The sequence below is a fragment of the Hippoglossus stenolepis genome, chromosome 11 (genome assembly GCF_022539355.2).
Source record: "Hippoglossus stenolepis isolate QCI-W04-F060 chromosome 11, HSTE1.2, whole genome shotgun sequence".
Taxonomy (NCBI): domain Eukaryota; kingdom Metazoa; phylum Chordata; class Actinopteri; order Pleuronectiformes; family Pleuronectidae; genus Hippoglossus; species Hippoglossus stenolepis.
In genome coordinates, this window is record NC_061493.1 from 21759102 (window position 1) to 21774207 (window position 15106).

The 15106-nt window shown below is 48.3% G+C and overlaps 1 protein-coding gene across 4 annotated transcripts; it reads right to left on the bottom strand.

Moving 5' to 3' along the window:
- Positions 1-852: 852 nt before the first annotated feature.
- mpz (myelin protein zero) lies at positions 853-14523 on the bottom strand. 4 transcript variants are annotated; one of them, XM_035169830.2, is made up of 7 exons: positions 14324-14523; positions 12848-13014; positions 10897-11110; positions 9856-9985; positions 9318-9360; positions 4431-4460; positions 853-3404 (listed from the first exon to the last, which is right to left on the bottom strand). In XM_035169830.2, exons 1-7 carry the CDS (start codon positions 14367-14369, stop codon positions 3393-3395), a joined length of 642 nt encoding a protein of 213 aa, XP_035025721.1. In that variant the 5' UTR covers positions 14370-14523; the 3' UTR covers positions 853-3392. The 4 variants fall into 4 exon arrangements, with proteins under 4 accessions (XP_035025721.1, XP_035025719.1, XP_035025722.1 ...); XM_035169828.2 differs by having other exon boundaries at positions 853-4460; XM_035169831.2 differs by lacking the exon at positions 4431-4460 and having other exon boundaries at positions 14324-14521.
- Positions 14524-15106: the final 583 nt, after the last annotated feature.

Genomic DNA, 15106 nt, shown 5'->3' on the forward strand with positions numbered 1-15106 from the left:
TACCCGGACCACTAAAGGAGGCGGTCTTCGCTGGACCCTTCGTTGCTCGGGGATTGAAGGACACGTTTGTCCGCTGCGTTTGAAGGAGCCTTAGAAACGTCGCACCTCTGTGACACAATGTCTTCAAATGAATCCTAAAATTTTGTATTTGAACATTTGTTGACACCTGGGAGCATCGTGTCACACGCTGGCAGAAAGCAACGCACGGCATCGTACCCTCGGCCATTCAGGTGCTGCAGCTGAGGCTCATGGGCAACACCTTCATGACTGTGCTTGTACCTCGTGTGTGAATGTGGAGTATTTCTTAAAAAGGTTACGTGTGCTCACTGAACCCCACCTACATTTATGTCAGGGGAAATTAAGCCTTTCTGAAAATTATACCTCACTCTGTCACGCGTTAAAGGGTTAAAAGGTTGTAAATGGGGCCTGAGCATTATTTCCAGCTGATCATTATTAGTAGTTGAGCAGCAAAGTGCACGATGAGGTGAAGTATTATGAACCCTCGGCTGCCGTCGGGGTGCTGAACCGTTCCAAATTAAAATTTTTCAAAACTGGACACCTTTTGTGTTTGAAAGAAAAAAACACGTGGTGGTGAGCGCTCAGCGTTTTAAAGTCTCCCGATTACATCCGCTAAAGCATTCCGATTGTGTATGCAAATGTATTCCCATAATAATAAGGCGGGTGCGATTCCATAATGAGTTCCACTTTCATGCCAGCCATCAGGGTATTCAGATATTTCAAATAGTGGATATCTCATTTTACAAAAGAATTTCTCCTTCTGAAAGGCTCATGAAAGTGCGTCAGATTTACACAATGGTCGGGACTTGGAACAGAAAGAAATGAGGCTGCAGACATTTTTCAGCTGGGTTTTTATTTTGTCTCCTGTTGATAACAGCCGCGCTCGGGGCTTTAATTTTTTATTTACGTTCTCTTTACAACATATTATACACAGTCATCAAGTGTTGTTAGTGCTCTGGAATTACCACAAGCATTAAAATAAATGTAAAAAAAAAAAGTACTAAATAAAAAAAAAAAGGTAAGAAGCGCCACCATTTTTTTAAATAAAGGAATGTTATTGTGCGACTGTGACTATACAAACAAAACATTTTAAAAAGGCAGTTTAACGCCGTCTTATGTCAGGTGTCTGTGTGGCTTTCGCTGCAAAAAGAAGAAAACATTCAAACTAATCCATTTGACTGGAGAGTTAAACAGCGACTAGTGAAAACAGATCTCCAGTTATAAAGATGTGGGTTTTAGCACCTCCATTCCTGCTATGAATCTTAAAGAAACATTCAAGTCTTACACTATCCACCCTGCATATCAAGCACGCAGATCGCAATCCATCTTTGGCTGAGGAGAAGGAGCACCTCTAAAAGAAAGCTCTGGGGGGGGAAGAGCAGACTCTATCTGTAGTGATACATATGGATTTTTGGCTTGGCTTAACACACCAGATAAGTCTCTTCCTCCACAGCTCTCTCAAGCATCGTCCTCCCCTCTCTCCTTCTCCTCCCCAGCCACGTTGCACTGAATCTGAGGCCAACCGAAGGATTTCAATTCCCCCCCGGAATGAACCGTGCACCAAAGACACAGCCACACAGCACCGTCCATAACACACAAGGTCAGAAACGTAATTGCACATTCCGTCGAAAACACAATTACATTTCTTCCCTCCCTTGATTAAGATGTTCTCCATGTGCTTTCTTGCACACATGTAAAAAAAAACAAAAAGTCTCAGAAAACACGACTTTGCTTTACTTAGGGTGACATACTGTTGTCTTTTTTTTTTGCTTTATATCAAATCTCTTTTTAACACGCTTTAAATAAACACACATATACATAGAACACACGTCGTATTTTGCGACCGGAGAAGAGCTAGCTAGATTATAAGTTTCTGCCTTCAGTGAGGAACTAAAGGTGGATTTCTGCCCGAGTGTTTCCTTCCTCTGCCAGTTGGCGGCAGAGGAGAGCGTTTTGGCGTTCGAACCAGCAGAAATAAGACAGTAAAGGGTCAGTGGAGGGAGGGCTGGCAGGGGGCATGCCTTTGGGGGAGGGGGGCGTTTTGAAGGGCGAGCCAAAGGGCGTTCGTCGATCAACCGTCAAGACGGAGAGGGGCGACAGATGTTCATCACCGAGTTTGAAAGAGGGAAGAAGAGGGGGGCGTGAGGAAGGACAGAAGAGAGGAGCATTGAGCTGTAGGCCTGCAAGTCAGATAAGAAGAGACTTAAAAGAGTGGAGTGGATTTTGAATAGGCCTCTTTTCTGTTGGGGGAATAATGCAGTGCGGAGTCACTAGACGAGAGGAAGAGGAGGAGATAACAGATGCCGAAAGACGCGAGGACAGACGAGAACCAAACACGGGTTTCGGTGGGAGGAGATGAATCCCAAGATGGGGGCCCGAGATGAAGAGTGAATAACAGAGGAGCGGAGGCAGGCGGAGGAGGAGGAGGAGGAGGCAGGGAGCGAGATGGTGGGGAGAGATATCTGGTTACCAGCACGCGCAAAAATAATTAGCTCTGGGCTGGCGAGGAGAAACGTGTGAGCGGATTAACTGGACCTTAAAATAACTGAGGGAGCACAGAAGCTGCACCTCTTCCTGGTAAGCCCCTCGGTCAGACGCCTGAGAGCATCCGCCCGCCCTCGGGGGCCGTGACGTCATTTCAGGTTGTCAGTCGCCGGCAGTCGAGTCAACCGCAGACAGCCTCATGCACTAGGGCATACACAGCACAGCAGGTACCCCGCCCACCCCCCCTACAAACACCGCCTGCCCACCTCGCCTCGTTCTCTTCCCGCCCCGCCTCCCCTGTCTGCTGAAAAATGTGCAGCTGTTACAGTAAGCTTGTACGCTCTCATAGGGCCAGAAATAGCCGCCTTTAGCCGGGGCAGGGACACGGCGACAACCTCCATTAGCTCAAATGTGAGAGGATTGAATCACCCCGAGCTCGAGGGCCTGAACCTCTATCTACGCCGGCTGAGAGCAGGAATCATATTTCTCCCCTCGCTATCACTCTCCTCTGCCTCTCTGTTTTTCTCCATCTGAAGTCCGGAGTGCACTCACGCCTCCGCTCAGGAGTGTGTGACGGAGTCGTAAACACGAAGGGGGGAAGATTCAGGGGACTCTAAACACAGAGGCATGTCTTTCGGGTTCCTCTTAAGAAAGTTATGTGCATAGTTAGGCCTTAAAAAGTTTTACAATTTGCCCAATGAGCGCGTACGGGGGTCTCTGATGAGGCGTTGTAAAAATTATTTGACACCGTTGCCACTGATATAGAAGGACCGCTCTCACAGCCAGCGCTGTGTTGAAAGAGAAGAGATAATGGGAAATAATGGGGGCTGCGTCGGGCTGGGCAGAAAAGGAGGGAGCAGACTAGAGGAGCGGAGGCAGTCATGGAGAAGTCAGACCTTTATCTATAGGAGAGAGAAAAGGAGGGAGAAGAGGGAAAGGGAAGTGAGAGGAGAAGAGAAACAGGATAGAGCAGTTAGCATATAAATCACCTCTGTAATTTAAATGAACAAGAAAGTCAGGAAATTCACAGTGGAAGAGGGGGAAAGAGAAATAAGACCGAGGAGAGGAAAGAGGAAGGAGATCAGTGGAAGGGGAGTTTGACATGTCACGTCGAAAGAAAAAAGGCAAATTGGCTTGTCCCCGCAGCTGGGGGCCCGCGATGCGTATCGGACGCACTTGGAGAAAGCTTGTTTTGGCGGATAGGATCACAATGAAAGGAACCAGAAAGGCAAAACCCGGCGAGAAGCTTTTATTTTAGGTTTTGTTATCAAACCCAGCCATCTTAAGGTCTCGCCCCAAACGGCATATCTCACGACCTGACAAAAGCACTTGTGGTGACGGCCGGTGTCAGAGATTATCACCACATCGTAGATCCTGGCCCGTGTAGCGGCGGCGTCTACAGTCATCGGCCTGTGACGGGAGCAGATATGATTTGACTCATTTATTCGGGGACTCAGGTTGGCATTGTGGTGGGCGTAAAGTAGGTTTGTGGTTTGACTCTCTCCTGCCGTCTCCTCAGTAGACTTCCCACTCTCCTAACCCCGAGAGCTTCCTCCCCCCTCGGCCTCCCCTGCCTCCCTTTTGGTGTATTATTTGAAGGTGAGCTGGTTGGCGAGGCGGGATAGAAAGCCGGGACTTTTGGACCTCCCCTTCCCTCCCTCGCCGCTGGGCCCCTCTTCCCCGTTTTTGCGGGTCAGTTCCAGCTCGATGGTCATCAGGACCCGGCCCGGGCCCTCCTCCCCCCCTCCCACGACCCTCTCTGTCTTTCTGGCTATGGTTCGCTGCTGCTGATTGGGCCGGGCCTTCGCCACCGCCTGGCGCACGGGCTGGAGTAGCCGGCTGACGAGGCCGCCCCAGCCCCTCCCCGTATCCTATTTCTTATCCTTGCGCGACTCCTGCTTCTTCTTTTCCGAGGCAGCCGCCTTCACCTTGGAGGGGTCAGCGGGAGGCGCAGGGCCCTGTGGGGGAGGAGGGAGAGGGGGTCGGGTGGAGAACAGGGGAGGAGAGTCACTTCAGGAGGAAAGGAGCGCGAGGGAGACAGAAAGAGAGGTGTAGGGATGGAGGGGTGAGATGGGAGGCGTTACAGGTGAGAGGATGAGAGATGGGCTTATAGCAGGATGGGCGGAGCTGTGTGAAGAGGAGAGAAGAAACACATTTAGGAGGAGGAGAAGAGAGACGTACGAAGAGACAGAGACGGGTGAGGAGGTAGAGAGACAGTCCTTTTAGGGGAGGGGGTAGCAAGTGAGAGGGGGCGGTGTCCAGAGCTGTAAGGGGGGGAACAAAACAGGTAACCATGCGTTAGGATGGGACACAGTGGCAGGCAGGCTGCACCTGTGACAACTGAGAGACAATAATCAATAACACACACACACACACACACACACACACACACACACACACACACACACACACACACACACACACACACAACTCAGTTTTAAATGTAAATTGATCAATTCTGGTTTCACTGATGAATATTTTGAGATAAAATCCAAAATCTTAAATTTTTACTTTAATTTTGTCTTATGCACATCACTAGTGGATGTACTACAATATTTTAATTTGTGTGACTCGTGTTTTGTTGTCTTCTATTTTATTCTATTTCTATTCTATTCTTTTATTTACCTGTATTTATTCCGTAACTGGGCTGTTGTCATATCGTTATTTCCACGAGTATCTATAATTGCACAAAGACTATCGGCTAAATCAATAATTTAAATACTGGTGAAACACTGACCAGTGTGATGCAACACCACAAATTAAATCCATAACCTAATTCAAATAGTATAAATCTATATTTCTTTTCATTTTCAATCGTGCGGGAGGATAACTGATTTGCTGTAGACCTTCGTTGTCGCTGTGGTCAGGACACAGACTTAAAAAAAGACCTACAGCACCTGCAAACATTCATCCTCACACCAACACTGGCACTTACATAATTCACCCATTCACTCCCACTCATTCTGAATATTGTCTGTGCAATGTCTAAAAACATCTTGAAGAAGAAATCTATAAAAAGGAAGAGGAGGAAGAGGAGGAGGAGGAGGAGGAAGTGAAGTGAGGCTTCAGTTGAGCACAGCGAATCCATCAGGAGGGACCGGACACAGAGGAGATCAGGTCAAGGCAACAACAACCTTCACTTTACAGCAGCTCCAGTGCATTAAGCTGTGAGTTAACCTATTGAAGTGCACAAGTGTAGGATGCTGCTCTGATGAAGCTTAATGACACCTCACTCAACCTGTGTATTTGTAAATACACAGGCTGAAGTACAGGTCTGTGCACTGTAGTAAAATGTAATAAAAACACATGGGAGCTGAGACACTAGACTGAATTTAAAGATAGACGACATGACGGCTGCACACAAAAGTGAAGCCAAACAACTCCATCACCCCCTGGTGGCTGGCTGCGGTAGAGGTCATAAACCCTGCTTCCTCTAATTAATGGGACATGGGTCAAACTAAAAAGTCAAAGCACACGTTAAATACAATTTTCTCAAAGATGATTTCATGTCATCTTTCATGCGCTGCTTGGTCACGCCGCTGCCTCCGCCTCTGGCCTGCTTCCTCCGCACAGCCCTGTCACTTAGGCCCAGGGTTCGATGGGCCCGGTTAAAAACTAAGGGTGATCGTTCTCTCCAAGTTTAAAGTAAACTTTCCCTACAGATTCATGGTCAGCGGTATCTACTGAAGCTTACTGATTAAAACTGATTTATTCACTCTGGCTTTTATCTCACACTGTGCATTAAAATGTCTGACTCACGATTGGTCGATGCCGCGGCCCTACGCTCCCTGTTGGCAGCATCCAGAACATTCTGGCTTCGTTTCTGGATAGCAAGCACATGTCGTCCATCTTTACCCACAGTCTGCGGCTGAAGCCCACTTGAGGCTTCCTGCTGAAGCTGCGGCTAATAATACCCCACTGATTGCATTAGAAAACGCATCATCTTTAATGATGCTCTGTGCGAGAGCAGCGCAGGCTCCGATCAGACAGCGATGGAGGCAGATGTTACAGCCACCATCCGGCTCCACAGCGCTGCCGCCGCACAGCCCATCCTAGGTCATTACCTTCCATCACACTTACATACGGTCTCTGTCGTATATCATTGCATTGTTTACCATTACGCATCCCACGGCAGGGCTCAGTTTGCACTGCGGTGTATTGCAGAGCTCCCACGCTAACGAAGGGAAAGCCTCGTAAACACACTCCAGCCCCGCTTAGGCAGCATGCAGAACCACCCTCGTTACAGGAGCTGCATCCACTTCAAAGGGAATGTGGGTACAGTGGCAGAACAGGAGGGACCGGCGGGGAGGTAGATAGGCTGGTAAGTGGCCGGGTCCCCTGCTGCATACTAAAACTGAGACGCTGACAGGACGAGGAGGGAGATTGAGAAGCAGATGAAGAGTGAGAGGAAGCGATTTTCTGTCTGGAACCAAAGCTGATCAGAACCCAGAAGATGCGAGGAGGGAGAGATAGAGTTTGGGGGGGGGGGGAAAGGGAGTGAGGAAATGTTGTGGTGGTGGTGGTGGTAATTGGGAGGAGGAGGAGGGTGAGGGATGATAACCAGAGCGAGAGGGAGAGTGAGAGAGGAAGAGGGGAGAGAGAGGGGGAATTACAGATAGATAGATAGATGCTTCGTGGTCAGCGAGGAAGTCAAAGGCATGAAGAGGCGAGAGGTGGTGGAGGAGGAGGAGGAGGAGGAGGAGGAGGAGGAGGAGGAGGAGGAGGAGGAGGAGGAAGATGCGACTGACGGGAGGGAGACAGGGGACCGGATAAAAAGAATGTGAATGAGAGAGTGAGGGAGGTGAAGGGGATGGAAAGAAGAACGCCTGGATTGTGTGTGTGTGTGTTTTGAGTGTGTGTGTGTGTGAGTTCGGTGTGTGTGTGTGTGTGTGTGTGTGTGTGTGTGTGTGTGTGTGTGTGTGTGTGTGTGTGTGTGAGAGCTTCCTTATGCGTGTGGCTGTCGGGTAAACTCCTCTCTCCCACAACTCCACTTAATGGGGAGTAGCACACACCACGGGGTTCCTTTGTCTCTGTGTCTCACCCACTCACTCCCTCACTCCCTCACCCGCAGCCTGGCGGAGATTTGTAGTGCAAGCCAAGCGAACAGGGAGTAACGAAGATGGTGAGGCTGATACAAAATTGCGTCGTGTCAGCAGAGCCTCCTAATAAGGGCTATTTGATCAAACAACCACTTATGAGCGCGCTCTAAAATCCCGTGGGTGCTGTGTGTGTGGCGCAGCTACAAGAGAGGAATCTGCTCAGAGGAAAAATACAAAAAAATGAAGTAAAAAGGCAAGTGTGCTGGAGCTCGGGAGGAATCGCTGTGTGTTTTTCCTTTCCGAGCTGCATGAGACTGTGCAGGAGAGTAACTGTAAATGACAATGTTGTCAAATATCTCAGTGTCCTTTTTGGCGGCGAAGTTATTTATTCATATATGCACTGTCACCCACCGCAGGCACTTGAGAGCAACTGACTGCAACTCAAGAGTAACCTGACAATCAAATGACAGCGGAGAGGCAAGAAGAAGACAGGGGGAGGAAGTGAGGCTCCGGGGAAATGAGAGGGAGTGCACTTGTCTGAGGTGAGAGGAAAGGTCGCCCCCTAGGTTCAGGGCACCGGGGGCACAAGCTCACTGCTGCTGCTGCTGCTGCTTCGTCTTTTACGCTCACCTGCGGCTAAATGACTCACTGTCTCAGTAACACCTTTTATTTCCAACCCCTTGATATTTTTGGGCGCTTCTCGTTGTAAAGCTGTTTTTTTGATCCAGGAAAAAAACGCCCTGAACTGGAATCCCTTGATTCCCCCATCCCTTTTTCTATTTGTTATCAGCATGCAAGGCGTACAGTGGATTACAATACAACCCTGCAACCATCCACCCCCCCACATCACAACAGAGTAATCAAACACTACTTGCCCTGGTGCCTTGTATTCACAAAAGAATACAAGCCACCAAAATGTCTGATTAATCCACCACTTGAGGCTATCACGCTCCCACGAGGACTGGAAGCAGAAAGAAACCCTCGGCGTGCAGCAGCGTAAAACCACTGATAACAGCCCAGACCATAATAGGCCCAGTGATTTTCATTTGACTCCCAGTGAGCGAAATCAGCAGCTTCCATCCATTTTCCCTCTGCGAGCAAAACACAGCCCCATTCAATACTGAAATAGCATTAGCGCTGTGACCCGGCCGCGACCATTTCACAGTCACTGGTTTGATTTTTGCCCCCTGGCTGTTTACCAGTGCTGTGCTGCTCAGCCCCCCCGAGGTGGCTGAAGGAGGGGAGAGGGCCACACGAGAGAGAACAGCCTTTAAAGCACCTCCAACGCTGAGACGACGCTGGAATTCTAACAGCCTCAACGCCGTTATTAGCGTTCGCTGGGCAGAGTGTGAATGACATGTTTTATTGTTGTTGATACGTTGCCGCGAGGAGGAGACGGAGGACATATTGGAGCCGCTTGGAATGGCATTGGGGGGGGGGGGAATGCGATTATGAAACTGTGCCGTTATGCACTGTCATATTGGATGTGTGCTATTGTGCGGCGCCGCTGCAACAGAATGGATGGAAATTCCTTCTGACACCACGTTTCCTGTGCCGAACAAATATTCAAACATTGAATGCCACTGTAATCTCTCGTCATTTTTCTGCGCGGCACCTGAATGTGACAGCAAACAAAGCTGTTGCATTGGGTGTTTTCAAGCGGATGTGAACATGTCATGGCGTGTGTGAGGAAAAGGAAGTAGCAGGAGGGAGGAAGAGGAGGAGGAAGGAGGAGGAGGAAGAGGGGACATGGAGGAAGGAGTGGAGGGAACTTGCCTGTCTCTGCTGTGATCCCTCCTTCTTTTTCTTGCCATGTTTGCTGAAGGAGACAAAAGAAAGACAATGTCAGAATGTCGAATCCATCTCTCCCTCCAGTGGTCATAGGGCAGCACTGCCTGGCAGCCATCATAAAGAGAAGGTAATCTACTGGTCCGGCTGCCTCAAACACAGCCCCCCAGTTACCATCTTCTACCAGTGGCTGGGAATAAGCAAGGCGATGGGTCCATCATCTTCCTGATGGAGTGGATTATCCACTCAGACACCTTTGCTCCATCACTTTGAATCATCTTGCTTTGGACCCACGCAGAAAGGTTTTTTAGATTAAAGCGAGATTAAATCTAAATGAGAGATCATTATCCGTCTCTTTCCAGCTGACCAATTCCAAATCTAAGCCCAAATCAAAAAACCGTGGCACTGCAGCTATGTCTTCTTGGCCACGCAGGTGTCGGTGCCAGGGATGGGCTCCGGCCTCAGCTCCAGTCCCTGGCACAGACCGGACTGGCAGAGCAGCGCTGGCCACAGGCCGGGCACTGACCTGACGCTGAGGCTGAAGACACGGCGTGCCACCAGGAACCTCATCAGGTAGTAGATGACCACGATGAGCACCAGCAGGCCCAGCACCGACCCGATGATCGCCCCTGTGATCACGCCAGCCTGGATGGGCACTGTGGAGGAGCAGAGGAGGAGGAGGAGGAGAGGAGGAGGAGAAGAGGAGGAGGAGTGTTAGAAGGTGGAGCAGAGAACAACGGAGACACTGTGAGGATAACGAGGAGGAAGAGGTGGAGAACAGAGAATCTGTGTAACACAAATATATGTCAGAATTTCTACTATAAATGTTTTAAATAAAGTTTGGCTCAGGTTTTAATGACCATTTTGAAAACTCTTCCTTGAATGCAAGAATGGTGCAAACAAGATGAATCCACAGTCTGGTTTCGAGTCTGGATATCTTTGTGATTACTTTTTAATTTATAGTTATAGTTATAGTTATAGTTATAGTATTAAGCCTCAATTACACTTCTTTGCCATGAGGGTTTGATATCAACATCTTAGGAATCATTGCCAATTTGATAAAGTGGATTTAAGGTGAGAGTGGGGACAGTGTAATGATGAGAGAGGGTGGGGGATGGGATGAGCTGGAAGACGATGAGGGAGGAAGAGGAAGAGGAAGAGGAGAGGAATGGGAGGTGAAGGGGGAGAAAAGAAGTGAGGCAACGATAGCGATCTCAAATGGGAGAAAGAGATAAGATTGTAATTGATTTAATTTCCATTCAACGGGGGAACTGGGAGGAATTCTGAACGCAGCCGTGCAGCGACTGGCCTGAGCACAGAACTCGCTGGAGTCAGATGCTCGGTGCAAATTGAGATTTGTTTAAGAGTTTGGAAATGATTGTTTCTGCAATCGAGAACAGTTGGCTCCCGACAAAAAAACAAAAACATTCACCACAACGCGCCATATGGGCTCAGTGGAAAGCGAATGAGCAGACGCAGATGTAAGTTAATTCAGACATCACAGTTACTGAGGAGCCTCCGACCCACAGGACTCTCACTCCCCTCCCCCCCACCCCGGTCACGTCACCTTTCTCAAAGACCAGCAGGCGGACGTTGGAGGGCCGGCCCACTATGTCAGGGGGGTTCTTGGCGTCGCAGGTGAAGGTGCCGTTGTCGCTGTAATCCAGGTTCTTGAGCAGGATGGAGCCGTCGCGGCGCCCGGGGTTCCCCACGAACTCCAGCCGGTCCCTGAACGGGCCCTTGTTGTCCACATAGGCGGCACCACCAGTATAGTGGAAGATCTTTGAGAGACAGAGCGGACGTGTTACTGTAGATTACAACTTCCTGTGGCAGCTCATATTTAATACATATCTTATAATATGGTATAATAAGAATAAACTTTATTCATATGGCACTTTTCTTAATGTTACAAAGTGCTTTAAAGGACGTAATACAACAATTGAACATGAGCAGATAAAATGTATATCATAGATTGAATTATGTGGATAGATAAATAAGATTAGTTTTGATATCATATTGAAACCCAGGTATTATACGCACAGTAAAAAAGTTTTTAAAATGGGAAAACATCACAGATTGAATCCAGAGTTCGAAGAATTGATTGTTTTAATAAGTGAAGTGTAAATGGGCCGAGGGGTTCAACTGGGATAAGAGCGGCTTCAGACCTCCACAAGGTCAAGGTCAAATTAGGTTGAAACCTTTGCTTGTGAAACTCGTGAGCAGGTTTCATGAATTAAACAAAAACCTTTGATATGATACGAACATATCAGGAATAAAATGTGAAATCTAAAAAGACAAATACACCATGAAAACAGAAACAACCTCGTGAGACTGTATCCGTCCGGGCGGTCGAAGGAATGAGTGACAGAAGATTTAAAAAACATTAAAGAGGAGTGAAATCTAGTTTCAGAGTGAGGCCACTGCGGGAGATGGATGAAGGCAGAGGAGGTGAGGGGAGGAGATAATGAGAGAGGAGGGGAGGGACAAAGAAGGAAGGGACGGGGAGGAGGAGATGAAGGGAGGTGGACAGAGGGAGGCGCAGTCGGGACGGGGAGATATGGAGAGATTAGAGAGATGGAAGAACGATAAGGGCAGGAGGAGTGAAATTAAAGAGCAGGAGGTGGGCGAGGCGGCGAGAGGAGGGAGAAGACGAGCAGAGAAAGTTTGTTGTTTCTGCACATGCAAACTTTTAGAATAAATTCAGTGCGGTTACAGAGGTGGTGACATTTTAGATGAGACGCCGTCGTATGCAAATCATTTCTGTTTTGTAAGATTGCGTTTTTTGGCGAATCTGTGAATTATCGTCTCATATTCCTGATATTAAAGCTGCAGGAACCAAATCAGCAAACAATCAGCACGCCATGTGACATCATCAGGCCACTCCCCCTTTTCTGACTGAATGCTTTCTGGTCTGCGTGCCCGGCGGAGGGGGAGATCTCCAAAACAAAAAAAGGCCTTTGCTAAGAAACAAAGCCGTTGTTGTTGCCAGGCCAACAATCCTGTTCTGTTTTTTTGCTTTTCGCCTTCTCAAATATTTATTTTGCGACTTCTTGAAAGTGGGAATGAAAAAAGATTAACTTGGAGTCGGAGTGCATGTTAGGATTTCATCTGAGGAGGAGAGGGACCGAGGATGCTCCTGATGCATCTGCACTTAATGACTGAGGCTAAATATCTCACTCATCAGCTGCTGAACGCTTCAGCGCCTTCACCAGCGAGTCGTTAACCGTGTGTGTGCCGAGCGTGGGGGTCGACCACAGCCTCTTCAGCTGCCTGATGAGAACCAGGCTGATGAGGCTGATGAGGCTGATGCGAGTGAGAAGTGGTGGATTTATTAATCAAAACAAAGAGCTGACGTCAAGTTTGTTCCACAACGATTTCATTAAGCGCAAATTTACCTTTATTCTTTACAGGTTGCATGATTATGACACCAAATATGTGGACGTTTAACACCTGTATGTAAGATGTTAGTGTATTGGTTGTAATATAATAGTGTGTGTGTGTGTGTGTGTGTATATTACAGAAATGCTGTCCCGGGAGCCATCGGGCCTGTACGTCCAGGAGAAGGTGACGTCGTCGGAGGTCCAGCGCCAGGAGAAGAAGGAACACGACAGCCGGATGTCTGAGCCCAACAGGGCGTGGCGCTCCCAGCCCGTGTAAATCACTATGGCCTCGGACTGCTCGGGAACTGGGAGACACAAATCAGGTGGATGTTAATTAACAGTTCCCAACAAACCATTCCACGGTGAGAGAGGAGGAAAAAATACACAGAGTACCCAAAGAAAATCTCCTTTTTCCGGTTTCTACCATGAACAAATTGCAGAAAGTTTCCCTACAATCCTGAATAATGAATTTTTCATTCCCTACTGTGATCACAAGACCTTTTCATTAGTTTTCACCTTGATCTATAAGATTAATCACAAACACTCAGCTGTGCACTTGACTATGTCAGAGCCGACATCCACTCAGACGTGCACTCTGTAAATATTTACATTATTACTGGAATATCGGTGATCGTCTCTAAAAGCCAGAGGGGAACTTCGTTTTCTCCATTAATATGGATTACGTTGGCTTAATGTGCACCGCTTATGCTTAAATAATATTTAATGATTGATGTTAATTTGGTTTTAGCTGCAAAATCAATATTTTACTTCCCTGGAAAAATTGCAGTCGGCATCTCAGGCAACCCACCAAGGCCCCCGGGAGCCGTGCACACACCTGCCACTCTGACGCCAGCAACAACATCCCTTCTGTGGCCCAGCGTCACGTGAAGCCCGTGAATGGGTCACAGTGTTCCGAGCTACATTGAAATTAATGCCCCGTGTGTTCTTGAGTTTCTTTTAACACCCAGTTTCAGAGCTTTCACTGTAACCGTCCTTGAGCAGTTCGGCGTTAGTGCAGCCAGCCCCTGCAGAACCTGTCAATGGAATCATGCTCGACATTTTTAATTAAAATCCTGACAAAAAAACCCGCAAATATCTGACAGAAGGGGAAATGGAAAAACACGACCGCATCTGTCTGAGAGCAGAAACTCAGCCAACCCTCGGTTTAGAAGTCATAACATTAGGGCTTTTCAACTTCGCAAGCTCGGAGTCACCTGCTTTACAAAAACAGTGCAGGGCCACAGATAATACACCTGGAAAGAAAGTGTATTCTCTGCCGGTGCCCTATCGGCCTTTTGGAACTAATGAATAGAGCAAATACCAAGATATTCATTTAAATGCTTCAGTGTGATATTAATTCAGCGTGGAGGAATGTCACACTTCAGTTAAAGATCACTTAATTCACTGCTGACCCTTTTTTTTTTATCATCGTCAACTCCATTAATCTGCAGGAAAACAGGAAAAACCCTCTTCGTCACATTCTAATTTAACCTTTAACCTCACGTCAGTGCAAAGAAAATTTCCGACTTTCAACGGATGAAATTCAGAGTCAGCTTCTTTACGACAGCGTCGAAATATAATGACATTTTAGAATTTAGAACTTTTTTTTTTTACCTATTCCCAGGAGGACGACCGACGCCAGCGCCAAAAACGTCAGCATGGTTTCAGGCGTCCACGGAGCTCCAGGAGAGACTGGTGCCGGTGCAGATGTGACAGGAGCCCGTCAAGGAAGAGTCCCAGATGTGGAGGGAGAGAGAGGAGCTGAGCGAGGATCCCAGGACAGACGGCTTCGAAACAGGACAACAACAGAAAACCCACTGTCCCCTGGTTTATACCCAACCACACCCCTCGCCCAGGACCGGGCCCGGCCCATTCCTCCTCTCCACCCCTCCGCCCCTACCCTCCCCATCACCCTCCCCCCCCCATCCACCACCTCCTCCACCCGTCTTCTCTCCATTTCAACCCTCATTGAAACAAATTGCACACATTATCGTTTGGAGTGGAGTAAAATATGCTGGCGAGAGGCACCTGCTTTGTACAGTAGCCACTGAATTAATTGGGTAAACAATAGGCAACTTGGGGGGAATTTGCAAACTCGGCAGCATCACGCCACGGTGGATGTAATGTGTTCCATTACACCCTCAGCCGTGGTGTGATGGAGCTGAGGGGGGAGCGCTAATCAGCATGTGCATGTGAGACAGGGAATCATGACCATCTGCAGTCACTCTGCATGTGATCACTGCTCCATGTGTGAGGATTACATGGGGAGCGGTGGGAAGCTGTTTGGGTCTGTTTACAGGGAGGAAGGGGGATCCTGCAGTGAGGTCAGCCCAGTGCGCTCTCCTCCATCCCCATCACTCACTCTCCCTGCACTTTCACCGGGGTCTCAGGCCAGCG

Bases quoted from the DNA above. Each gene is read 5' to 3' on its own strand.
- mpz (XM_035169828.2), bottom strand. From the start codon at position 14,369: ATGCTGACGTTTTTGGCGCTGGCGTCGGTCGTCCTCCTGGGAATAG. The intron at 11,111-12,847 runs GTAATATACACA...TGTCTCTCAAAG, and splicing joins GCTCCCGGGACAGCATTTCT to ATCTTCCACTATACTGGTGG. The intron at 9,361-9,855 runs GTCAGTGCCCGG...TGTCTCCTTCAG, and splicing joins GTCTTCAGCCTCAGCGTCAG to CAAACATGGCAAGAAAAAGA.